At 58.9% G+C, this 26,130-nt stretch overlaps 1 protein-coding gene across 1 annotated transcript; it reads right to left on the bottom strand.

The window, feature by feature from the left end:
* Positions 1-4,562: 4,562 nt before the first annotated feature.
* Positions 4,563-25,670, bottom strand: IKBKE (inhibitor of nuclear factor kappa B kinase subunit epsilon). The gene is made up of 21 exons (XM_068986226.1): positions 25,594-25,670; positions 23,323-23,442; positions 22,526-22,666; positions 22,056-22,185; positions 20,785-20,966; positions 19,972-20,132; positions 19,103-19,213; positions 18,618-18,797; positions 17,805-18,001; positions 16,465-16,529; positions 16,286-16,377; positions 16,076-16,162; positions 14,577-14,652; positions 14,352-14,464; positions 12,627-12,703; positions 10,211-10,250; positions 9,384-9,485; positions 7,912-8,008; positions 7,100-7,212; positions 6,837-6,908; positions 4,563-5,239 (listed from the first exon to the last, which is right to left on the bottom strand). The coding sequence occupies exons 2-21, from the start codon at positions 23,407-23,409 to the stop codon at positions 5,206-5,208; spliced, it is 2,157 nt and encodes a 718-aa protein (XP_068842327.1). The 5' UTR covers positions 23,410-23,442; positions 25,594-25,670; the 3' UTR covers positions 4,563-5,205.
* Positions 25,671-26,130: the final 460 nt, after the last annotated feature.

The raw sequence follows: 26,130 nt of genomic DNA, 5'->3' as shown, positions 1-26,130 counted from the left end.
ACACTTGGTGGCAAAGCACAGTGAGGGACAGAGAGCAGCAGGGGCTGTTGGATTGGACTGGAGGCAGGAAGCACCTCTCTGAGGGGCAGACGTTTAACAGCCCCGAGTGGAGCCAGCCCGTTGTCTACCTGAGCAAGGAAGGTCCAAGCTGAAGGAGGGGCAGGCATAGCGGCCCCCCAACCTTCCCAGACTTTATGAGCATGGGTTTCTTCCAAATGTGGATTCCAGCCCCTCCCTGCAGAGATCAGTTCCCTAAGTCTGGACATTGGCTTGTATCTTATGTGAGTTTGATGAACATGACTCAGAGACCACACTCCGAAAATGGGACCAAGGCAGCAGGCAGTTGGGACTGTGTGAGCTGCTCAGTAGACGTCTGAGGAAAAGCGCTCTTACCTTGAGAAACTGCTGGAGAATGCCTCTTCCTCACGGCTTCCTTCCCCTCCCGGCAGCTTCTGCACGCAGAGCTCAGCCTCCTCAGAGAGTGGGGAGCACCTTTCACTGCTAGACTGTGAGCAGGCACCATGACAACACATTGTTGGGGAATTAGAGTGTTTGTGATGGTCCTTTGTAAAGTGCAGTGTGTTATACATATTTGCTCTAGAAACATGCATTGAATACCTGATATATGGCAAGCACCCTTGGCTTGAATGACCTCATCTTCACAGCAACTCTGTGAAGTGGCTGGCATGCCTACTTTACAGATGAGAGAACTGAGGGTCGGAGAAGGCGTGTGACTGGCCCCCAAAGGTGTCACAGGTTGGATTGAGATCTCTGATTTTGCCTTGGCACTGCCCAGCTGGTGTACAAACGGCAGCGTTTAAAACCTCTGCTCTCACTTTGCAGGTGCTGTTTGAAGAAAAGCTTTCCCCGTTTTCCTCTGTCTGTTGCAATCTTGTTCCACTTTCAAAGTCTAGTCTGGATAGCAGGCCCTCCCCAGGGTCTTCCCAGAGTCCCCCAGCCCGAATTCATTGTCTCTCCTGCATCCACGTCATCCTGTCATGACTCACAATTAGGTTTGCACATTCTTGCCTCCCTCACTTGTCAGTCTTTCTGCCACTGTGCAGGACAAATAGGAGGTGCTCGTTAAACGTTTAGCGAAATGAACTCGGCTGTAGGCTCCCAACCTGTACCTAATACAGAATTTATTTCTTAGTATCCCTTCAAGCCATGGCCCCTGCACCCAGGGAGGGAGAGATGAAGGAACTGTCTGGTTTAGGGAGACTAGAAGGCCCCCCAGGACCTGTGGGAGCCAGGAGAAAGTTGCTGGTCACCAGGGTGGATTCTCTGCCTTCTTGTGCTAGTAACTGGCCAGGGGTGGAGGCTTGGGGGAACCTCGCCCTTCTCAAGGGCTTGGGCTTTGTGTGTAACGCCAGTGCTCCTGGGGGATCCTCTAGGTCCTTCACACTGCCTGGTGGCCAGAGGGGCAAACCGGGCTGGCAGCGTGAGCAGGAACACGAGGGCTCCTGGGGCCGCACCACTGTGTAAGATGCGAGGCGGTGGGGCTGGCTTTCCAGCAGTGTGGGGGCGCCTCCTCCATCTGTGCCTGAGTTACGGGACTCTCCTGTCCCCAGCCGCTCTGCCAGGCTCACGATAAGGCTGGTTTCCGTGTGGAAGTTTCTTCTCTCGTGTTGGAAAAACTCAGATATTCCAGGCCCGTTTGTCAGCAGCTGTGGCCCTCAGCCAGAGCGGGGCGCCGAGACACAGCCACGGACGTTCCAGGACCAAGCCATCGCCGCGGCCAGCAGCGGTGGCCAGGGCAGGGGCAGACGGAGGGGCAGAGGGCCTGGGCCACTCCCCACTGGAGGCATGCGCACGTGTGCACGCGCGCACACACACGCCTGTCCCTCCTCTGGGCCTCCCCGGCTCCTCTCATCTCCGCCCCCCTCCCCTCTGTCTCCCCCTCTCCACCCCTCTGCCTCTCCTTCCGCCCCATCCTTCCCTCCTTCCCTTACTCCCACTCTTCTCTCTCGGCCTCATGAAGGCTCCAGGGAAAGGACGGGACTGCGTCAAGTGCCCGCAGTGATTCTGAGCTTCCAAGAATACACTGAAGCTACTTCAGGTCACGCTGGCTCATTCCTGACCACCTCCCATTGGGGTTGCTGGATTACAGAGGGTTTTTTTTGCATGTGCATGTGTGAGATGAAGCAAAAAGCAGCCAGGAATCCCATGCTTTGCAAAATCACTGCAGCAGTGTGGGAGTGAGCCCGGGATGACGGGCTGTGGGAATCCTCTGGGGCTGTCCCTGCCGCAGGGAGGTGGCCACAGAGAGTGCGTGCTAGCCCAGGAGGAGGGAGGCCATGCCACTGTCCCTGAGACTGGCCTTCCCGGCCTCAGCCAGCAGGTTGTGGGCTGGCGCCTGGTTTCCTGTGTCCACCGCTGCCCACGGGCCCATACCGGGCGTCCGTACAGCCTCTACTGGAGGCTGCAAACTGCCTCGGTGTCCTTGAACTTTAGAGCTTGTGGGAGAATCATGGGGGAAACGTCCGCAAGGCAGGCTCCAGGGCCACCCCCTTACAGATGGGAATCAGGAGGTGGGGAGGAGTCCCGGAATCTGGGTTTTGAACCAGAATGCCTGTCTGTACAGAGGAGACTACAGATTCTGAGAGTCACAAAAACTATCGCCCTGAGGCCCCAGGGCTCAGAAGGAGGCACCAGGGCCCCGGCCGACCTCCGCTGCTTCCTTCCAGGTGCCCCTTGAACCAAGCGGCCTGTTTTAATGGCATGTTCACCATTGATCCGAATGCTGTGGGGCCTCTTCCCCAAGGTTTGCGACGGACCTGAGCCACCAATGGGCTGATAAGTAACAAGGGCTCCAGTTTTCCCACCCAGCCTGTGTGGTGGCCTCAGCGACGGGAGGCGGGGCTGGGAGGGTGTGCAGAGACCCCAGGGAGTGTTTCAGACTCCTTGTGGAATCACAGAATCTGTCCCTACCCACAGCTTTGAAAGATACTGTCTCTATCTTACAAACGAGGATCGTAGGCATGGAGTTTCAGTCCACGCTCCACACAGGCACAGGTGTCTTTAAAACACCAGTTGGGCTTGACCTAAAAAAACCTGTTTCTGTGGCTCCCCAAGTGAAGCCCGCATTCCTTCGAGTGAGTGGCCGAGAGGCAGCTTCTGGGTCTGGCTCCCCGCCCGCTGCTCAACGCCCACTTCCTGCTTCAGCCTGCTCGGCAGCGACGCACATACCTGCCGTTCCTCCCCCGCCGAGGCGGGTGTTGGTCCCCCTGCCAGGGATGCCTCCCATGCCTTCTCTGCCGGGCAACCCTGATCACCTGCCAAGACCCCACTCTGGAGCTGCCTGCTCCCCGAGTCCTTCCCTGACCCCTGCCCTCTGGCAGTGGCGACGCAGGCCCCCCCCTCCCCCCGCCCCCGAGCTGTGCCTTCCTGTCTCTGCCCGCTCCTGTGGTGCTGAAGGGCCCCTTCTTCATCGGGGTGAGCTCCCCAAGGGCGGGCACAGCACCCGAGTCGCCACATAGCTCTGGCTCCCCTCCCAGGGCCTGGCACCCAGCAGGTGCCCAGTTGACGTCTCAGCAGCTGAATGGGCACTGCATTTGAAGTGTCACGTTAGGAATCACCAGAGAGAAGAGGTCGTCAGACACCTGGTGTGGGGGGGTCTTACCAGGTTCTGGAGGAACTGGTCAAGGTCATGGGCCTGGGTCCAGTTCCGTGCTCCCTGCGGAGAGGGCAGCACAAACCCTGCTGGGCTGGGGGCACCCGTGTCGGGGGCTCTGCAGCACAGAATCGCACTGAAGCTCTTGCGGGTTCCCTGCTGACCTTTGCTCATGAGCTCATAGAGCCTGGATAGTATCATTCCCCCAAATCTGCACTTGGCTTTTGGGGATCCGTGGCTCCACCCAGCATACAGGGTCTTAGAAGCAGCCGCAGCTGCCAGGGAAAATCTGCCATGGGGCATACCCGGCAGGGCCGCTGAGGAGCCGGGAGTGTTGGCCTGCACTTCCCGTGGGCGGGGCGGACCGGAGGGGGCCTGGTGCCCCGGGCCGTCGGAGCAACGACTGGCTCCTGGCAACCCAGGACCTGAGCCCGCCCGGCCTGAGTGACCCAGGGCCCGAGGCCCAGATGGCACCCAGAAAGCCTGAGGCAAGCACACCCAGCAGCCCTCCCCCGGGTCTTTACAGGGCGCTGGTCTTCCCATGGAGGACCAGCCCAGACAACGTCGGACTCCAGGACCCAGCCTTCTTCAGCGCCGCCCTGGGGGGCTGTCAGGCGGACAGCCGCGAGGACGCAGAAGCTCCCAAAAGACAGGCAGGAAGGATTCCTGGGTTTTCATGCTTCAAAGCGCCAAGTAGGGCTCCTCACTCTTTCCCGCCCCTGCTGGAGCCACTTTATTGCACACCCTTCCCCACCCCTAGGCCAGCTGGGTAGTCGGCTCTGGTGAAGGGAAAGGGAGGTACCCTGCAAGGGAAAGACCAGACATGCACATGCCTGAATGCCACACCCTGGCACCATCCAGCTTCTGGGCAAAAAGAGGGGATGTGCAAAACGGCCCACCCAGAAAAGGGTCCTGTTTATTTCATTTCTGAAAGCTGCAGGCCTTGACTTCCTCAGGGCTCTGGCCTCACGGGCCTGTGCTAACTGGCACAGCTACTGTAGATGCCGCTGGCTGCGAACCCCCAAATCTGGTGGTGCCCCAGACCCGTTCCTCAGCTTTAGGCTCAGTCTAACTGGAGGGATCGGGAAATCGGGCGGTCATGCCTGAGACCTCGACGGGTGACCCTCAGCAGCCATGAGAGATGGGAGAGGTCTGTTTGCTCAACACGAAACACCGGAAGAGGAAGGAAGACGGGGATGGAGTCGTCTGCCCTGCCCCCTGGGGAGCCCCCGGGAGGCCCCGTCTTGTTCCCTGAGGAGTGAAGCCCTGCACACCGGGGCCGGGGGGAGGGAGGGCGTCCAGGAGCCTTGGCCCCCACGGGCCGGCAGGTTCGCTGTACAGCGAGGAAGACAGAGGGGCTGGCCCCCGGCTCGTGCAGGGGCGCAGACCAGCCCGGGATCCGGCCGGAGCTCCCGGGCCTGCTGCGCTGCCCCCCAGAAAGGTAGCGGAAGGTAATGCTGGCGACTCCCGGCCGTCAGCCAGGAGGGAGGTAGGCTGGTGAGGTGGACCCGGCACCGTCCTGTTGGGTCCCCGGTGCGGGCAGTGCTTGAACGACTGTAATGCTTCAGGATGCCGCAGGCACATCCCCAAGCTCAGATGTCAGGAGCCAGTGGGACCCTGCTTAGCCTGTAAAGAAAGGCTGCGGTTAGTGTCTCCTGCCCAGGTGGAGAAGCCGGAACCCCGCCCGGGGCGCCGCACCATCAGCTTTCGGGGCAGCGGGCCAGTCAGGCCCTCCGCTCTCCTCCCAGAGTGCCTGTGTCTTCCTGACAAGAACTCTATTCTCATCCCTGGCTACACCTTAGAATCATCGGGAACGCTTATGAAAATCCCCAACTCCAAGCAGCAGTCAGAGCCTCTGAGGCCAAGACCCAGGCATCCGTTCTTTTTAAAAGCTCCCCTGGGGACTCCCATGTGGCCACGGGTTAAGAGGAGGGGAAACGGAATTCAGACGGTTTCTTTAGGCTCTTTGGTTACAGCTCTGAATCAGGAAGTAAAAATCCACTAAAATACAGATGTGAGCTCTCTGTAAATAGACTACATATCGCAGCAAGAAAAATTTATGTCAGCACTAAAATTAGAACTTCCTGCCCCTAAGGGCTGTTTCGGAAAATCTTTCTAAGAAGCTGTCAAATCTTCTCCCTGTGGGTATTTAGGAGGATGGGTTCTCCTCTTGCCGGAATGCGACATGGGATGCCTCCTCAACCCAAGGGCCCTCTGAAACTCCAGGGGCAGCCGTGAGCTCTGCTCCCAGCTTCCCTACCTTCTGGTGACCTCAGGGAACACCTACCGTTTAGTGAATCCCGGCTCTGTGTACCCTTCCTTCCCAGCAGAGTGCATCTCTCATCCTGTTTAATCCCTTCATTATTAGCACCAGGAGGTGGAATCTCTGTGCACGTGGTGGAGCTCAGAGCCAAAGAAACTTCCCGGGGTTGCACCGTGGGTGAGGAGCAGGCAGGGTCACATTCGGTAGGAGTCTCTGCAGACTCTTTGGTCCCCAGGTGGGGAAGTGACAGGCGTAAGGACGATGGGGAAGACGTGGGAGGTGCGTGCATGCACGTGTGAGTGTGTATGTGTGTAAACGGGATCACCCCTGCTTCTGAGATTGTGTCCTTCCTTCTCTTTGGTGTTCAAACGCACCTTCGAAAGTGAGACTTCTAGATGGCAGGGCTTTTTTTTCCCTTCCAATGGTGCTTACTTGCTAACATGAGAAGCCGGTCACTCTGTTATTCTCCAGCTTTCTTTTGTGAATTTTACACAAAACCCAAAGGCTGAGCCCCACTGCATCTGCCAGTATCCCCCCGACTTCCACCCTCCCCCAGCCCAGGAGGGGACTCCCATCTGATGATGACGCAGAGCCTCTAACACGGGGCCTGCAGGCCGGGCCAGTTCTCCCAGCTCTGCTCTGCGTTTCCTGGGTCATTGCCACTCTGAGGATGGTCATGCGGTTGAAGGAGCTGGTTCACGCAGAGCTGGACACGGCCACAAATCCACATACCTCCCAGCCTTCATCCCTCACCGCCCTGAGGCCCACCCACATCCTCCAGACCACAGTGAAAGCCTCCACCTGGTCAGCACACCAACTAACCCGGGGGCAAGGTCAAAGCCCTGGACCGTGGACCCCTGTCATCACACCTGCCTGGGCAGGCACGGGGCCTGTGCCCCTGGGGCAAGGACTGCTTGAGGACCCGGCCTCCCTACCCCCTGCACAGCGGGGACGCCTCACCCTTCGATGATGCGGTTGTTGTCCTGGAGGTCAGACGCCAGCACCTTCATCTCCCCACAGAGCTCTTGCATGCTGTTCAAGGCCAAGCAAGAGAGGCACTGGTGGCTAAGGACCAAGGCAAGCCTCCACCTAGACCTTTCCTGGGAGCCCCCTCTTCCCCCACAGCCCCGAGCCTCATTCCCGCCTCCCGGGCCTGGCAAGGGGCAAAGCCCCTAACATGCACACACATGCTCACAGGCACACACCCCCTCTCTGGCACTTACTGGAGAACTAGGTCCTTCAGCGCAGAGCTGGGATAAGGAGCTGTCGGGGGTGGGGAGGCCTGAGCCCCCTGTGTTCTCTCCTGCAGGAGCTGGTGAGATAGTCGGTCAAGGATCTGAAAGAGCCACACTTTAGTCAGAACGGATAAGTCAGCTCAGGTGCTGGGTGCAGTGAGGTGCGGGGAGGCATAAGAAATGCATAACGAAATTATCCCCAGCCCACATCCCTGGAGTGTCAAGAATTTCCCACAAGCACCCCCTTCTTATCCTGGGAGCATGGGGTGCAGACTGTCAGGCTCCCCTCTGTGTCCGACCTGTACCTGCCAGGACACAGTCGAGTCAGAAGATGCAGAGAAGGGGTGGGGGCAGCCCAGCACTGTCTCTGAAAGAATGTGTCCAGTGCTGGGGAGAGGAGGAGCTGTGTGGGCCTTACTCCTTGAAGAACAGCCCCTCTCTGTCCCTGCTGGCAACGCAAATGGCCTCTCAGAGTTGCCTGAGTTGGTCTTTTTGAGCAGAACAGATCAGAAGACCAAGGAGTGTTCAGGTCACCTCCCTCGGGGAGCTTCCCAGGTTGAACAGGGCCCAGAAGATGTCCCAGCGTTTGGGAGCCTCTGCCCTGTTAGCGAGCATGCTTGTTCTGAGAATGCTGGGCACTGCCTTCTATCCTGGCAGGTCAGAGACCCTCCACGCCACACCAGAGTGCTCGGACGTGGTCAAGGACGGCTCTGCTGAGGCAGGGGAATGGCCCGGATGCCTCCCACGCATCTGACTGGTGCGGCCCTGCTTGGCACGGCTAGGGCCCCGACGTGGCCCACCTTGCTGAGGCTCTCCTGGGCTCCCTGGGCTTCCGTGTTGCAGGCAGCCACAGAGCAGCCCACCAGGCGCAGGTGGCTCCTGGTCTCGTGCAGCAGCCTGGAGAGGGCAGAGAGGCGTCAGGGCCCGGCCCGCTGCCGGCCAGCACAGACACGGAGAGGCTTCCCGCGCAGAGGCTGGGGTGCTGGCCGCCTGCCCTGCCCCTGCCCTTCCAGGAGCCCTCAGCCCACACCTGCCCCAGGTAAGGGTGCTGACGAGGGTCCTGGCAGAACCAGCACCGTGGGGGCCGCACGCCCCTCCCAGGCCAGGGCACACAAGCCAGCGAGCTTAGTAAGCGAGGGCCTGGGTCAGGCTCTGGAGAGGCCAGATGCCCGCTCTGGGGAGCTCAGACTGGGGCCTGCTGACGCCCCCATTTCCAAAGCAATGTATATTATCATATGTGAGACAGATCGCCAGTCCAGGTCGATGCATGAGACAGGGCACTCAGGGCCGGGGCACTGGGATTACCCAGAGGGATGGGATGCCGAGGGAGATGGGAGGGGGGTTCAGGATGGGGGACACGTGTACACCCATGACTGAGTCATGTCAAAGTATGACAAAACCACCACAATATTGTGAAGTAATTAGCCTCCAATTAAAATAAGTTAATTAATTTAAAAAAGACTCTTAAGAATTCTCTTCTCTCTCTAAGCAGAGGGACTGAGCAAGGACACTGCCCCACAACATGAAAAGGACGCCAGCTCCCGGAGGCTTCAGCCAATGCTCGACTCTCAGCCCTGAGACGCGTCAGAATCACTGAGCAGCATTCAAATGCCGCTGGCCAAGCCCATCTCCAGACTGTTAGGTCAGAACGGGGGGGTGGCCTCCAACGGGGGTCGCGGAAGCTGTCTTCTAAGGTGAGTCTCCTCTCCATCCTCAGAACCTGCCGCTCCTGGGAAGCAGCCCTCTTGGCTCAGGGACGGGCTTGTCTGAGGGGCAGAAACCAAGCACTCCCACAGGGAACAGCCTGGAGGGGGCTCCACATGGGGGCCCGCCTGCCCCTGCTTCCAGGCCACGTGTCCTCATCTCAGTCCCCAGAGAGGGGGCTTCTGAACACAACCACCTGGGACGATGGAGGGAATCTAGATTTTAGACGTGGTCATACCCATATGCTAGTCCTGGGTCTGCTATTTACTAGTGGTGTGGTATTAAGGAAGCAGCTGTTCTGTGAGCCTCAGTTTCCTCATCTGTGAAATGGGGTGAGAGTATCCACTGCAGAGGGCAGACCTTGTGAGATTAAATGAGTTAACAGAAATCGCCCAGCAGAGGGCCTGGTCCACCCAGGGCCACAGAACCACCTTTCTCTGATGTTGCTTCTGTTCCTCTAGTACCACCTCCCTCTCAGCTGGGGCTCTGCAAAGCCCAGGGCTGCCTGAGGAAGGGCCAGGCCTGGAGGGCCCCGGGAACCGAGTTCAGAAGGGAGGGCCAGTGTTACCTCATTCGCTTGCCGTGTGTGACCAGGGATGCCTGGTACTTCTGCACACACTCCTCCTGGAACACCTGCAGGAGCCTTTTGGCTAAATGACTAAAATTCACCCTGAAAAGACACAAACCGAGGCACAGAGATGAGCAGCCAGAGCCACCGGGGCACAAGCTTAGACTCCCGGAGCCTCCAGTGCCCAAGTGTCCGTCCCCTCGGTCTAGAGCAGGGCCACCTCCCCCAGGGAGGCGACGGTGCTCGCTCACATGCACGGCGATGGTCAGAGCGGCCAGCACACAGCACACCCCAGCAGAGGGATGTGCGAGAAGGATCAGGGGTCTCGGGAAACACACACATGCTTGAGCTCAGCCCCAGAGGGAAGGAGAGATGGTCGTGTGTGTGTGTGTGTGTGTGTGGTCAGGGGTGCAGGCATGTTACTGGCAGAGTGAGTCCTCAAATAAGTATGAAGTCAGGGAGGCTTCCTGGAAGAAGAGAGTGTCCAGGAGACAGAGAAGCAGAGGGACATCCAAAGGAGAGCCTGGGCTAGAGCAGAAAGAGCCCAGAGCAGAAAGCGGTCCGTGATTAATCAGCGAGGGCAACAGGGAAGGAAAGCCCTCACACAATCGTGTTCATGCCAGGTGTCAATCCAGTCCCATCAAGACTGCTGCTGAGAAACGCACCCCCCACCCGGCCCCAGAGTTAGTGCCCCCCAGCTTTCCTCCTGCCCAGCTGGGGCCTGGGGCCAGGGCCTTTTACCGCCTCTTGTCTGGCACAGAGACTCACTGTCCCCTGGCGACACCCACCCTCCGGCTCACCCGCCTGCTGGGGCACAGGCCACTCACTTATCCAGCTTGTGAATCTGCTCCTCGTTGTAGCCCAGCCCTGAAGGAGACAGACAAGGCCAAGGTCACGCGTGCGATCGGTCAGCAGAGCAGAACGGCGCGAGGGCCGGGCGAGCTGCAAGGGTGAAGGCAGCAGCCTGGGCCCTGCCCGATGCTCCCAGCCCCGCAGAGCCAGAAGGACAGGCCGAGGGAGACTAGCACCCAAGACCCTGCATTATGCGCAGGCAGAGGCCCACGCGGGCCAGGCAAGCCCACGCATCGGGGGTGGTGGGACGGGTGCCAGGGACTGCTCCAAGTGGGCACCGGCGGATGAGACGGGCCTTGAAGGACGTGTAGTCAGCCCTGACGCCTCATCCAGCCCTCCTCCCAGCAAGGCAGATGCTAACAGCTGGTGGACTCCATCCCTGGATATTCAGGCTGCAGACAGCTGGGCTCTGCAGCAGGGGGTCGCCTAAGCCAGGCCACCACCTTTGACCTTCCCTTCTCAGCCCAGCACGTTGCCCGCAGGGCTGAGCTTCTCACTGCCTGGGCTGCAGCCTAACTCTCTCTGCACTGGGGAGGTGCTGCCCTCTCCTGGACTCCAGGGGAATGGCCTCTGGTTAGCGGCAGAAACGACGTGATAAGGGGGTTCCTGCCACTGGAAGTCCCTGATAGCGAATCACCTCCCTCCCTGGCCTGTTTGCCCTGGGCCCTGTGCTCAGCTGACTGTGAGGTCCAGGCGATCTGGGACAAGGCCCGGGTCTGCCTCCCTCCTGTTACCATAGCAGGGCGCTGTAGGCAATTGATTTTTGCCTTATCCGTCACTTGTAACCCACAGGATGGGAGTGAAGGGAAAGTGAGAAAGTGCCCTGAAAATGACTGGGCATTTTCCACAATGCCATCTTTCCCCAGGTGTTGGCAGTGAAGCGTCATTTGTCCTGGTTCTTTACACACTTGAATAAAGGACTCTTACAGACTGATACAAATGAAATTCTTTTTGAGGCTGTAAAATGGGGTGGCTCAAAGCAGCTGGACCCAGGTTGCTTGGGCTCCTTACCTTTCCTGTGTCTCAGTTTCCTTATCTATAAAATGGGGAGGTTAACAGTGTCTTACGATTTTTATGAGCATCACATAGTTTTAAAAAATATACACACTGTCCATAGAACAGTGCCCAGCACACGGGAGGTGCTCAGAGTGTAGTGGTCACAGGATGACGGGATTCCAGTGCTGGAGGCAGAGAAACCTCCGGAGGGCTCCTAACGTCACAGCAAAAGTGGTCAGCGGGGTGTTAGGCCAGGCTTCTTGAGCCCACGGCCCCCTGGCCTCAGGGAACAGGGCAGTCTTGGTTTTCCCATCTCCTGAGCTGTGCTCCCTCCAAGGTCAGACCCAGAGGCAGAACTGAGGCTCCCAAGGAGAGACCATCATCTTTCAGAAACTGCATGTCCAACGGCGGCTGTGTGGCTGCTTTGAACTTGAAGTGTGGCCAGTGCAGCTAATATGACGGAGAACCTGAATATTTGTTTTAACTTAACGAATTTGATTAAATTTGAAAACTAAAGCAGTGTGCAACGTTTTTTCCCTATCAAACACAGCTTTATTGTTTTGGTAAAAGTACATGTAATTCTGTTAAAGAAATTAGCTTCTGAATAGAGATGCCCAGTATGTGTAAAATACACGTGGGACTGCGAAGACTCAGCACAGAATAAGACTGTAAAATATCTCTTTAATAATTGTTTCCATTGATTACATGCTGAAATGACAATTTGAATATATTGGGTGAAATAAAATACGTTATTAAAGTAAATTTCACCTGTTTCTACTTTTTACATTTTGGCTACTGCGAACTTAAAATTACAAATGTGCCTGGCATTATATTTCTATGGGACAGTACTTTTTAGATAATCTTAGGGGTGGAAGAGAGCTTTGCAATCAAGCCCAAGCCCTCAAATGGTGATTCCCTGCACATGAGGAAATGCTAGGGGCATGTGGGCGAGAGGGTCAGTTCCTGGAGTGTGTTACCTCCCTAACCCCATGAGTCAGCTGGGGCCTCCCCAGCCTCCCTCTCCTGCACCAGTGACACTAACTGGTATTTCTCCCCATCTCCCCCATCCTCCCCTTTCTGGAAAGCTTGACGACCTTAGTGAGCCAGAGACACAGACAGGGAAGCACTTCTTAAACCGTAAAGTGCTCTGCAAAGATGAGGGGTCTCGGTCAGGCCGCCTCTCCTATAGCACCCAGGTCTCAGCAGAGCCCCCAGGTGGCAACGGGTGCAGGAAAGGCTCAGGCCAGTGGTCTGCAGGGAGCCCCCCACCCCTCCCCACCCCCCGTACCCCAGGCCAGCTGCACCACCCGATGCTGCTGCGGTATTAGGAACGGTCAGCTAACCGGAGGGAAGGAGGGAGGGGAGAGGAGGGGGTTTGCCCTCCCCGTGGCTCACCTGGCCTCATTCTGAATTTCTTGAACTGTTTGTAGGTGAGGTACATCTTGTCCAAACAGCACTGAATCTGCTGGATGCTGTGGGCAGGAGACAGAAGAATCGAACCACACGGGTCAAGGGTGAGGGAGGCAGGGGATGGCTGTGGGAGAACGGGGCTGTCTCCCTGCAGAAGGAGCCTCGTTTTGGGGGGCCACAGTTCTGGGGGCCAGTCTGGGAGTGGGGCGACTCTTCTGTTTGTTTGAGGCATCTTCTGGTTAGCTAGTCATTTCTCATTCCTGTGTTTATTCTCCCTCTCTCTCTCTCTCGCTCACACACACACACACACACACACGGAAGAAGCCAGGCAGGACGCGCGGCAGGAAGGTGGCCTTTGCTGCCCAACAGGGCTTTGGAAGAGGTTCTGGGAAGGAGCGCTGGGCCCCGGAACAGGGGAGGTGGTGGCATCTGCGTGCCGGAGCCCAGCAGGAACTTCTCTCCCCTGGCAAGAGCTACAGTCGTGTTTTCTGTGCACGGAGAAGGAACTTAAATAAAGAAGCAACAACCCTGGTTTGAAATGAGGATGAATCCAGGTCCTTGGTCCTGCCTGTAGACAGGGAGCTCAGGAGATGACCTCTCTACCCTCTCAGCCTGGGCTCTAAGGTCATTACTGTTTCTTCCTTTTCTTCTTCAGGATACACCGTATTTGAGATGTTGGGGTGTGTGAGGGCAGTTCTTCCTCACCCCCCCTGGCCTGTTTGGCTTCACTTCCTCCCTGAAGCTCCCCCCAGGACCCTGTCTCTGCTATTTCTGGAGAGCCCACGCTTGTTCCCAGGATCCTGTGGACCCCAGGACCCTCCCCAACTTGGCATCTGGGGTGGACAAGATCCTAGGTCCAGTCTATCCAAAAGGCTGGAGCCAGACTGTTTCAAATTCAGAACCACCCTCTGATTTGAGAAAGGTGGGTCAGCACACATACACTGTACCGTGGACCCCCCTGGGGGGTCTAGGGCAGCACCCTGTCATCACACACCCTCAACCTTCAGGACCATAAGAACGGTCACTTAAGTGGGATAAAGAAAGACCAGGCAGAGCCTCGTGTCAGTTTAGGGCAGGTTCTGCAGCTAAGACAGTGAAGAATCAGCTCCTTGGTGTTCAGAGCTTTCTGAATTCAGAAATGGGGACCTGGGCGTGTGGATCTGTGCAGACAGTGACTGTCAAGGCTGGAGAAGCGGGCCACGCCCTGGTCAAAGCCCAGGTGGCAGGCAGGGGCTCCACATACAGGCCGTGGGGGAAGGGATGATGGGGATTTTCCTGTTTGTCTGAATGGAGACTGGGGATTCAGGGGGGTAAATCCCTGGTGTAGGCCAAACACACAGTCTCTGGAAACAGGCAGACCTGACCTGGGGCCCTATCCTTTGTCATTTCTTGGCTGTGTCTCGGGGCAGAGGAAGCCTCATCATCTATAAAAGGAGCGCAAGAGTACTGGGGTGGGTTGCCATTGCCTTCTCCGATTGCACCTCTAAGACTCGTAATTCACTAACTCCCAGCTGAGGCAGGACCCCAGATCCTTGCCTCCTCTGGCCAGTTCCACGAGAAGGCCTTGGGTTCCCCGCCCCGACCCACAGACCCCAGCATCCTCGCCAAGAGAAGAGGGGAGGCGGGCTGACTCCTAACGGGGCCACCCGGCCCTTTGTGGCCTCTGCCCTTGCCCCACCTCCAGCCCGCCAAGAAGAAAATCCCACAGACCTTCTGTCCTCATGTACCTGATCCCGGTTCTTCACCAGCTCAGAGCGCAGGTCGCTCAGGGTCTTCTGAGTTTCCGTGATATTGTGGGAGCATCTGGAGAGGACCTCAGCCAACTGGGGGACACGAAGGCACCCGCGGGGTCCTCAGTGAGGCTCGGATGGGAGCCTGGCCAGACCCCCGCTCTCAGCTCTGCTCCTGGCCGCCCATCAGCCCAGCCTCACTCACATTACGCAGCCTGGACCTCAGCTCTGCGGTCCTCTTCAGGTCCTGGAGCTCAGGCACCCCAGCCATGCCACTAAACCTCGAGGGAAGGGTGAAAACAGACGTAAGGAACGGGCTCAGTGGCAAAGAATCCACCCGCCAAGCTAGAGACGCGGGTTTGATCCCTGGGTCAGGAAGTTCGCCTGGAGAAGGACATGGAACCCACTCCGGTGTTCTCACCTGGGAAATCCCAGGCACAGAGAAGCCTGGTGGCTGCAGTCCACAGGGTCACAAAGAGTCAGACACATCTTAGTGACTCAACAACAACCACCAGACACCAAGCGTGGCCTCAGATTGGATCCTGGTTTGGGGTGGAACCAGCCAGAAAAGAACACTTGGGGGCTGACTAGGGGAGTCTGAACATGGACACGCCCTACAGATGAAATGTACTGACCTTGAGGGTCATAAGCGGAGAACAGCAGGTTATAAAGTAACAGGCACAGGGAAATGCCATGTTGGTTAACACACAGGTAACAGAAAACCCCTGAGAAGGATATATGCAGATATCATGTCTCTACAGTAGCAGGATAAAGCATTTTAATTTCATTTGTGCTGGTCTGTATTTTCTAACTTAGCACAATTAACATATCAGAATATGCTGTTTTTATACCATAATAATTAGGGATGGAGAATCCTGTGTGTTTTGGCATGGGAATGAGAGGGCGGGGGTGCGGAGGAAGGAGGATTGGAGAGAATCAGGCACGAATGGGTGGGGGCTCCCTGAAGGCAGGGCAGGTCTGCTCACCACCACACCTGCAGTGTCTAAGCACCTGCCCAGCAGTGAGCTGGCCACCGGACCCTTCCTGCGGCTCGTTTCCCTCTCCCAGCTGCACCGCAGCGCGGGCACCTGCCCAGCAGTGCGCTGGCCACCGGACTCTTCCTGCGGCTCGTTTCCTGCAGCTTGGTTTCCTCCTCCCCAGTCTCTCCCTTTTCCAAATCCATCACCCTGAACTGGCCCAAGTCAGAGGGTGGAGGGTGTGCAGCTCCCAGGACTGGGGCAGGGAGTCCTCGGAGGTGAGGACGCAGAGGCCCAGGGGAGGCGGGAGGAGGGTGCTGGGGATGAGCCTGCCTGCACCTCTGTCCTGCGGGCCCAGGGGCCCTGTGTGGGTGTGGGTGCTTCTCCCAGAGCCCTGCCCCAGGGCCCAGGGCAGCTGAGGGTCTCACTTTTCAGAGAGTGGACGGGGAGGACAGAGGCCCCTTCTCTTGGAGGCAGGGGGCTGCCTCGGAGCCTGAGGGGCAGGGTCCTCACAGGCCCACTGCCCGGAGGGACTGGAAAGTTGGGGAGGTGAGTGCAGCCAGCTGGCAGAGGGGGGCGTGCCCTCTCCGCTCAGCCTGGCAGGGAGGTTGGCAGCTCTGGACAGAAGGAGGCAAAGGGCACTGTTGGAAAGCCCGAGGGAGGAACAGACAGAGAGGAGGGGCCGGGCCCGCGCCCGCTGCGGCCCTGCCCCAGGTGGGTCACCCACCTCTCAGGGCCGAGGCTGCTGCTGAGGAAGAGGAGAGCCATGCTCGAAAGCTCCAGCGTCCGCCTGCATGTGGCCTGGAGCATCTCCCTGCCGAAGGGAACCCGATCAGAGCCGCCTCTTTCCCAGAACCGAGGGCCCAGCCCCAGGGCGGTGCTGAAGGGGGCCTGGGCTGCCTCTCCTGCCCGCCCACCCGGCCCTCAGGGTACTCACACGAACCAGTGCAGCCCCCGAACCATCAGCTCCTGCCCTCCCAGCAGAGTCTGTGCCAGCCGCAGGGCCTGGTAGCCGGCACCCAAGATGCCCTGAAACACACAGCGGGGCAGGGTGACGTCCTGCACCCCGACCCCTGCAGAACCCTCCTCCCTGCCAGGCGGCGGCCGCTCCCTCACCTTAGCTGTGCTGTAATCTGCCTGCAGATCCACTTTGGGGACAAACTTGGGAATGTCCAGAGCAGCTGCGGATGAAGACTGGGTCAGAGAGGGACGGCCGTCTGGCCCTGGGCGAGGTCTGAGCGCATCTTCCCCAGCCCCAGCTCACGCTCGGCCCGCACCGCCTATGGGCCGCCTCCAGCTTCCCAGCTTGCCTAGAGCCCCACCTCCTAAGCCTTCAGTTCAGTTCAGTCGCTCAGTCGTGTCCGACTCTTTGCGACCCCATGAATTGCAGCACGCCTTAAACGCCCTAAACGTGCTTCTTTATGGCCTCCCTGGCGGCTCAGCTGGTAAAGAATCTGTCCACAACGCAGGAGACCTGTGTTCGATCTCTGGGTTGGGAAGATCCTCTGGAGAAGGGAAAGGCGACCCACTCCAGTATTCTGGCCTGGAGAATCCAAGGACTGTATAGTCCATGGGGTTGCAGAGTTGGACACTAAGTGACGTGCACAGTCACAGTGCTTTTCTCACAGCTGCAGTCCCTCTCTGCCCCCTTGTGCCCACTTTGGAGAACGACAGCCAGGGCAGCAGAAAAGAGACTCAAACCACTCCTCCCACCCAGTCCATGGGGTCGCAGAGTCCCTCAGGACTGAGTGAATTGGGGCTCCTGGTGGCTCAGATGGTAAAGAATCCACCTGCAATGCAAGAGACCCAGGTTCACTCCCTGGGTGGGAAAGATCTCCTGGAGAAGGGAATGGCAACGCATTCCAGCATTCTTGCCTGGAGAATTCCATGGACAGAGGAGCCTGGTGGGCTACAGTCCACGGGGGTCCCAAAGAGTGGGACACAATTGAGTGACTAAACACTTCACACTCGGGGGTTTTAAGGTGAATTCCCCTCCCAGCCTTGGGGACCCTGAGGAGGAGGATGAAGTTGGGATCATTCAAATGAGGAGTGATTTTTTGCTAGAACTTGCAGAACAGAGCTCTGGGCCCCTGACTGCCTGCCCTTTCTCTCCAGCAGCTTGGGCCCCTGCTTCCTCCAACACAAACTCAGAGGCTTCCCTCTTCCCATCAGGCAAGGACTGCAGACAGCAGGCGAAACCCAGCCCTCCCTGTTTCCCTTGGAGTTTCTATCACAGGTCTCTGGATGCTGTGATGCAGGTTGGTCCAGCCACCGGCCTGAGTCCCACGGCATTTCAGAGGCACATATGGTATTAGAACCCAGAGATGCCTCCACACCCTGGGGGCCCAAAGACATACCCACAAAGCAAAGGAACCAATATCCTGGATTATAAGCCTCTGGCCCTTGGAAGAGAAGGTGAGGAGGAGAAAAGGCCCAGCCTAGGTGGCCCTACTCACGGTCCCTGAAGGCCAGCCCCTTGGGGGGCTCGCTGGCTGCGCTGAACAGGGTCAGGGGGCTGCTCGCTGTGGTGTGGGCGACGTGCTGAGCAGAGAAGCCGGGCTCAAGGACACACAGGTGACCCTCAAAGAGGTACTCCTGGTGCTGGGGGGCCACGCCCGTCTGCTCGTACACGGCCTCCAGGAAGATGGCTATCCTAGAACACCAGGAACAGAGGCAGCAGAGGAGGAGGTGAGGGGGTGCCAACAGGCAGGAATCAGCGTCAGGGTGACCCGCACACAGCGAAGACTTGGGCTCCGCTTTTCAGAGCGAGGGACTGGGTTTTTTTTCCTCTCCAGGGTTGAGAGACAAAGGGCAGAGGTGGTGTCCTGCAGCGGATGGAGACGAAGTCCGGTGTCCGGCCTCTGCCTTCACGCCGCTCCTGCCACGCCCCCTAGAGGCACCTAGGGAGCCTCGTCCCCTAGGGTCACCCGGGACTAGGGCTCGCCTAGTCCCCTTGAAAGCGCCAGAAATAAACGGTTCTACCAGCAATCCACTGGGGAGTGCACTGGCGGTGAGCGTGTGCTTGCGCACACACACCCCTCAAGAGGTTTCTAATGCATGTCAGCTTTGTAAAGATTGCTGAATCTCTCAAGTTCCCAGCAAGGAACACTGGTTAACTTGACGGAACTAGTACTTTCACAACCTGAGGTTGGACCCAGAAGCTGCCGTATCTAAGCGCCCCACAGAGCCCGGTGGGACAGGCCCCTGGGCCCGGGGCGGGGCTGCGGGGGTGGGACGGAGAGGCAGGGCCCCGCGCTCACGCCACTCACGTGTTGTGCGCGTGGACATAGACGCGGTGCAGGACTGCCTGGGGCAGGGAGAACACGTGGATCACGCCTCGCTGCAGGATGTCGCTGGTCTCCGCGAAGAACTGGTCGAAGCCCCAGCACTTGGCCTGCTCAACCTCCAGGATGTTGGCCAGGATGGGCACCAGCTGGCTCTGCAGACCCCTGCCCCCGGGACATGGAGACAGTCAGAGGCTGGGGGCCCAGACTTAACCTCCTGGAGGAGGTAATGGGGGCGTCGGGTGAGAAAGCCCTGGAGAGCCAGGACCGATGGGGTGCGGCAGGGTGTGGTGGGGAGGAAAAGCCAGAAGGGTCTTCCAGCTCCAGGGGAGAAACTGGGTCTGGGAAGGGAGAGGGGGGAACCCAAGCCTGTGGCACAGCGGGGCTCCCGCTGGGCCAGGCCTCCGCCCAGAGGAGGACCCAGGGCCGGGCTGGGGTCCGCATTCCCCCTCCTGCGGGCTCTCACTCACATGGACAGCTGGCAGGTGATGGGCAGGGTGTAGCTCCACTCCAGGGGCCCGTTCTCCCGCCTCTGGGTACCCGCAATGGCCCCGGCTGGCTTCTCCGTGGTGATGCGGTACCTGGGGGGGGTGGGCAGGACCAGGTTACCAGGACCCCCCGCCCTGCCCATGACGCTTCCAAGAGAGGACAGACTCGGCCTGGAGGCTTGCTGTCTCCTCTGTCTGTTTCGTCTGCCCCTCACCACTCATCCGTGCCCACCTGTCTCCCCAACGTGCCCGTCACGTCCCCTGCACCCCACAGTCCACCTTCCCCTCCTCTAAAGTCCAGCTACCCCGCCAGCCCCCACCCAAGGCAGGCTCCTTCCCCTTTCCCTAATACGGGTTCCGCTGGCTTTGACCCCTGAGCTGAAGGAGCACTGACCTTCCTGCAAATCCACCTGAAACCTATTTTCTCTGGTGGTGCCCTCAGTGGGAGCAGCCACAGTCTCTGGATGAGACAGCGGGAAACCCTGAGGGACCTGGGCTCAGGAGGCTGGATTCTTGCCCCCACCCCCGCCCCGTCCTTTGCCCTGGCAGGCTTTGTGACCTTGGGCAGATTGCTTTGGGAACCTTGGCTGAGATGTGGTCAGCCCAAACGGGGTTGGGGTGGGGCTCACGGGAAGCACGGGACTGGGATGTGGTCTCCCATCAGCCAGGGACAAGGCTTGGCTTCTTGACTGATGGACCGGCATCCAAGCATCTAAAGGGATTGTGTGTGCACTCCAGGCCCTCAGGGCCCACCGCCAGAGGCCGAACGGGGAACCCAGCAGGGACCAGCGGGAAGTCCAGGCCCGCCCCCTGCCCCGTGGGTCGCCGAGGGTCCCCGTGGATCGCCGTACATGATCTCCTTGTTGCGCCGGGGCCCGCCAAATGGGACGAAGGGCAAGCTGCCGGTGGCTGCGTGGTACAGGGTCACCCCGATGCTCCAAAGATCCACGGTCACCCCAAAAGCTTTCTGCTGGGGCTTGCGAAGCACCGCCCGCTCGTACATGTCAGGGTGCTGCCGCCGGGGAACCAGAGAGCAGTCAGGGAGGGGGACGGGGCAAGGGCCTGAGCAACCCTGGCCCCCTGCTCGCTCCCCCCCTCCCCCATTCAGACTGCGTTCTCCCACCTCCAGGAGGAAACAGAACCATCAGAATACATCTCCTGGGGTCATCTCCTAAGTGAGTGTGCCACAGGCTTATCAGCCTCTGCTCTGGGAAAAGTGGTGAGCAGCAGGGCTCCATCCTCCACGAGGATCTGATCAAGGGCTTGACTGAACAAGGGAGGCCTGGCCCGGGGCCTGGCAGGGGGCCTGGGCAGGGGGTCTATGCAAGGGGGCCTGGGCAGGGGGTCTATGCAGGGGGCCTGGCAGGGGGTCTATGCAGGGGGCCTGTGCAGGGGGCCTGGCAGGGGGTCTATTCAGGGCATCTGGGCAGGGGGCCTATTCAGGGAGTCTGGGCAGGGGTTTGGGGGGGCGTCTGGGCAGGGGGCCTGGAAGGGGGTCTGGGCAGGCCTCAGCACTGACCTTTTGGCCTGGGAGAAGAGAATGAATTATTCTGGGGTTAGGGTTAGGGGTGAGGGATGACCCTCCTGGACCCAGGGGGATTGGACGGGGCCCCCAGAGGGGCGCCAAGAGTCCCAGGGCACGGGCCGGCCCCCACGCCGCTCACCAGATACTCCTCGGTGCCGTAGACTGAGACGAACTTCTCGTCGTCATCCAGCTCACGGGCGGCCCCGAAGTCGGTCAGCTTGTAGATGCTCTGGCCCTCCTCACCCAGCAGGCGCATGATGTTCCCGGGCTTGATGTCGCGGTGCACGATGCCGTTCTCCCGCAGGTGGTTCATGCCGGCCGCTGCCATGGACGCAGGGCTGCTAGTGGCTCCAGTCGGGGCCGGCCCAGCGGTGGGGCCCATCCCGGGGGAGAAGCCACGGACAGAGGGTGACACCCAGGGGTCTCCAGGGGCCTCGGGCACAGCAGGAGGACAGAGGTGGACACAGGGCAGGGTGTGGAGTGTCAGGATTGCCTATGGTTCCCTGGAAACCCGAGGGGGATGGTGGCCCTGCTTCCCAGCGGAGAGCACTCAGTTACTCCCCATCTTTCTTTTTTTTTTAATTGTGGTAAACTATACCTAACAAAATTTACATTTTAACCAATTTTTAAGTGTACGCGTCAGTGGCATTAAATACGCTGACATGGCTGTGCAGCATCACCGGGAGTCTCCAGACCTCTGTCAGTGTCCCAGACAGGAATTCCACCCATTACGCACTCACTCTCCACACCCTCACCCTCAGCCCCTGGCAATCACTTTCTACTTAGTGCTGCCATGGGCTGAATCTCTCCAGGTTCCTCATATAAAAAGGATCACAGAGTAGTTGTCCTTGTGTGGCTGGCTTTTTTCAGCACAGTGCCTTCCAGGTTCATCCAAGTGTGCGAATTTCCTTCTTTTTTAAGGCTCACTAGTTAATCCGTCCCTTGCATGTTGCACACTTTGTTTATCCGTTCATCTGTCTGACGTGTGGACTGTTTTTGCCCTTTGGCTATTACTGTTATAGCCAAGAGGCAAGAACAATAGCCAAGAGGAGATGGTGAGGGAGAGGGAGCCAGTCCGTGGGGTCACTGACAGTCAGACATGACTGGGCAGCTGAGCAGCAACAGCATCATGAGTCACAGCAGCATTATGAATCGTGCCGTCATGGACAACGGTGTACCACCCGCCTTTAATTGTACTCTGGAACTGGAGTTGTAAACTGCCAGTCTGCAGGAAGCAGACCCTGGGTTCTGTCCGCTCACTAGCGTCTGTCCCAGGTCTGTGCGCGGGGCGCCTCTTAGATGCCAGTGTTCTTGTGTCTGGATGCTTCTTCCAGAAACGCCACACCCCTGGGACTCTGCCTGCCGCTGAGGGCGGGGTCTGGGGCTGGACTGGGGAGGGGAGGGGCTCACCCACGCAGCGCAGCACCACCAGGAACTCGTCCTCGGGCAGCCCGAAGGCGTTCTCGGGGCTCTCCAGCACGCTCAGCAGGCTCCCGCTCGAGCAGTACTCCATGACCAGCACCTTCTGCCGGCCGGCCCCCTGTGGGAGAGGGACGGGGTCTTGGGGAGGGCACTTCTCCCCTTTCCCAAGCTGTGGTGGCTCGGCCCGGGGCCCAGAGCCCCCATTTTATAGGTTTCCACTTCTAGCTGGCCTTCTCTCTTCTGACCTCAAACTGAGCCCAAGGTCACCTTTTCCAGGAAGCCTTCTTTGATTAGGCCCCACTCCACAGCCTGATTTTCCTATGCAGTGCCCGCAGCCCCTTGGCAGCCTTTCTTCCTCTCCAGGTGACCCACTGATGAGCATGTGCCAAGTCTATTATTCCGTGACCTGACTGGGTCAAAGACAAGACCGCGCTCCTCTGACCGAGCACCAGACCCACCGTCTCCTCCACCGCGAAGAGCTTGATAATGTTCTGATGGTTCAGCTTCCGCAGGACCTCAAACTCCCTCACCTGCACCTCGCGGGGCCGTAGGTAGCTGGCCGTGTTGAAGACCTTCACAGCAACCAGCTCCCCGGATTTCTGTCATGGGGGCAACAGAAGTGGCACCCCTGCCCTGGGAAGCACACCCTGCCTCCCATTTTCCATTCAGACTCAAAAGAGCTAACCCCAGGGATGAGCCAGGGTAGCTTGGTTGGGGATGGGGGCTCCCACCCTGAGCTGCTTCCCCTCCCCAGTGGGGGTCCACGGCCGGGCCTGCCGCAGCACTGGGCCATGACAGGACCCTGGCACACCTGATACCCGGCGGGGGATGGTTTGTTGTTACTGCTGTTGTCGCTACTGGCAGTAACTACGGTGGCAGCTAACTCTCCCCAGCGTTAGCAGCACCGTCCTGTCTGGCTTCAGCGCTTAAGTCCAAGACAGTGCAGTGCATTTCATGTGTCCAGTACAGCCCTCAAGGCGATGAAGGCAGGATAAATCCAAACGGGTCCCGCTGCCCCCCTGCTGTTCCCAGATTTGCCGCCAGCTCCCCTGGACGTTGGCTCGCGTCTTTGTCCCTCTCTCTCCAGCCCCAGAGCGTGCCCAATGGGCATCACCCTAGAAGCCCTTTTCAGACCCCCGCACCCCTTCCCTGCCTCAGACAGTGCAGATCAGAGGAGCCTGCCCAGACACACTCCAACCCCACTGGGGACCGACCTCCCGGGTGCACGGGGCGGGGTGGCCGGGTGGGCGCCTACCTTGTTGCGGGCCTTGTACACGCTGGCCGTGGCCCCCTGCCCCAGCAGGTCGTCCGTGTGCCACAGGTAGTTGACGGTGCTCTGCATCTCCTGCTGCCAGCCGGCCGACCGCCTTCCGCCCTAAAGAGCACACTGGTGTCCAGGGCGGCACCTGAGCTGGGGTGGACACTGGGGACCCAGCCGGTAAGTGTGCCAGAGACCACCCCGCTGAGGGGCTCCACACAGTCACTCTGGAGGCCAGGGGACGGGGGCAGAAATGGAAAGCACAGGAAGATTAAGTAACTTCCCCCAAAAGAAGCCCCACCACCAGGCCCTCAGCACACAGCCTGGCCCCGTCCCCTCGCAGGGCTTTGTCCCCTCCCAACTCCGCACATCCTTGTCGTTCCCACCCCGCGCAGGCCACTCTGCAGGGACAAGCCCGTTTCTCTGCCACCTCCCCTCAGCACTGGGAGTTCTGGGTTTTGGCATCCAGGCCTGGATTGTCCCAGGAAGCAGAAAGTGCTTGAAGGAACGGCTCCAGGTCAGACAGCGCCACCCACATCACCACAAATCTCCAGGATTGCAACACGAGCCGGGCCTTCCCCAGCGCTCCGGGGGCCACCACTTCCTGCTGCTGTCAGCCACGGCCAGCAAGCCGGCCTGGCTAGGTCAGCACTGCTCGGGGAGGTGTGTGAGCGAGCATGTGTGCACGGGTGTGTGTGTATGTGAGTATGTATACACGGGTGTGTGTGTGTATGTGAGTGAGCGTGTATACATGGGTGTGTGTGTGTGCGTGAGCATGTATGCGTGGGTGTGTGTGTGTGTGGGGGTGTGGGTGTGTGTGAGTGAGCATGTGTGCACAGGTGTGTGTGTGAGTGAGCATGTATGCACAGGTGTGTGTATGTGAGTGAGCATGTATGCATGTGTGTGTGTGAGCATGTGTGCACGGGTGTGTGTGTGAGAGTGAGCATGTATGCACAGGTGTGTGTGTGTATGTGAGTGAGAATGTATGCGCGGGTGTGTGTATGTGAGTGAGCATGTGTGCACAGGTGTGTGTGTGAGAGTGAGCATGTATGCACAGGTGTGTGTGAGAGCATGTATGCATGTGTGTGTGTGTGAGCATGTGTGCATCTCTGTGTGTGTGTGAATGAGCCTGTATGCATGGGTGTGTGTGTGTGTGAGTGAGCATGTATGCACAGGTGTGTGTGTGTGTATGTGAGTGAGCATGTATGCGCGGGTGTGTGTGTGTAAGCATGTATGCACGGGTGTGTGTGTATGAGTGAGCATGTATGCACGTGTGTGTGTGTGTGTGTGTGTGTGTGTGTGTGTGTGTGTGTGTGGAGGGGTGGGGGAGGCAGGAGACCATCACATCCAGAAGCTCCGGCGGCCTCGGGAGGATCTGAAACCCCTCTGCGGCTCTGTTCCCCGTATTTGCCCCCGCACCCTTCTCTCCAAAGGCCAGTTCCTCTCAAGCAACTGACTGCAGAGAGAGCAGCCTCAGGAGTTACATTTGGGGCTGCTCTGAAGAGCGGGGCCAGGGCTAATCTTCATGAGAGGGGCCCCCACCCCCTAGATACTCTCGGATGAGGCCGGACTAGCCCAGGCTGCTTCCTGTTCTACCCTCTCAAAGGTGGTCAACCCTAGGGTCACTATGCCTGGAATCCCACAGCTCCTTAGCTTCGAGCCCTCTCTGTAAGCTTTTTTTTTAAATGGGACTCTTAAGAAGGTCAATTCCTTGAGCCAGAGGCCACTTGGAGAGATCAGAGGTCAATTCCAGTTTCAGAAGACAGACTGGTGTTTGTAGTTTTATAGAAGCTGCTGAGGGGATGAGTCTCTCTGAAGACAAGGTAACAGCTCAGCAGAAATGAGCTGGTGAGGTTTTCCCCTGCGAGGCTGTGCAGGAATCAGCCCGCGGGCCCGGGGCTGAGGAACCAGGTAGGATATCCTGAAATCAAGGCCAAATGTCCAGCCAGGGGAGGCTTCAGCTCCTCCAGAGTCCTCCCCAGGGCTGGTTCTGGGGCCTCGCGCAGCTGCAGGTGCGAGGGAAAGGCAGCTGGCGCAGAGAGCAGAGTACCACAGGGCTGGTGTGCCCTGGGCTCTCTCCTGGTCCAGCCAGGGCTGTGCCCAGGGCCCCACAGCAACACATCTGGTCAGGTGTGCGTGCTCCGCGGCCCCCAGCGCAGCAGCTGGTGCCCCGAAGGTGCTGGGGTGGATGAGGGCGGTGGGCCACGAACCAGCTGCCCCACCCCTCCCCCTCCGTCTCCAGGCGCTACAGCGGCCTGAAGCACTTACCCTGCGCTCTGCGCAGCCCGGATCAGGCAGAGACTCTCCCCGGTAAGAGTGTGCTATGCTTTCTGTCTGTGGCCAGTCCAGGAGCTGAGCTGCACCGGAAAGAGGAGGGCGGATGAGAGGCACCCCTGGGCGCTGTTCATTCTCAGCCTCCATCAAAGGCCTCCTGGCCCCAGCCCTTTAACCCTTTCCTGTTTGTCACCCTCCCCCACAGAGCCGGGGGTTTCCAGCCTAGACCGTACCAGGCTCCAGGAGACTGTTCTCGCCACTCCCACCCCTCAGGGGCTTGGGCCAGTGAGCAGGACCCTAGGAGAGGTGAGAGTCAGCCCCAGAAGCGAGGCAGACAGGAAATTACAGAGGCAGCGCTGGAGGCTGGCATTGGACGCTTGGAAGGGAGCATCGGAGTTCTCCTCTGCACCATAACAAACCCTCCCTGCCTCTCAGGGCCTCCAAGCCATCCTTTGCAAGGGTGCCCATCTGAGATGGTGCACAAGGCACCTCGGGGTGGGGGGCAGCAGCCTCAGAGAGATACGCGGCGGG

This window comes from Capricornis sumatraensis, chromosome 14 (genome assembly GCF_032405125.1).
Source record: "Capricornis sumatraensis isolate serow.1 chromosome 14, serow.2, whole genome shotgun sequence".
Lineage (NCBI taxonomy): Eukaryota > Metazoa > Chordata > Mammalia > Artiodactyla > Bovidae > Capricornis > Capricornis sumatraensis.
Note: the sequence above shows the minus strand (reverse complement) of the source record. Positions and strands in the feature narration are given on the sequence as shown.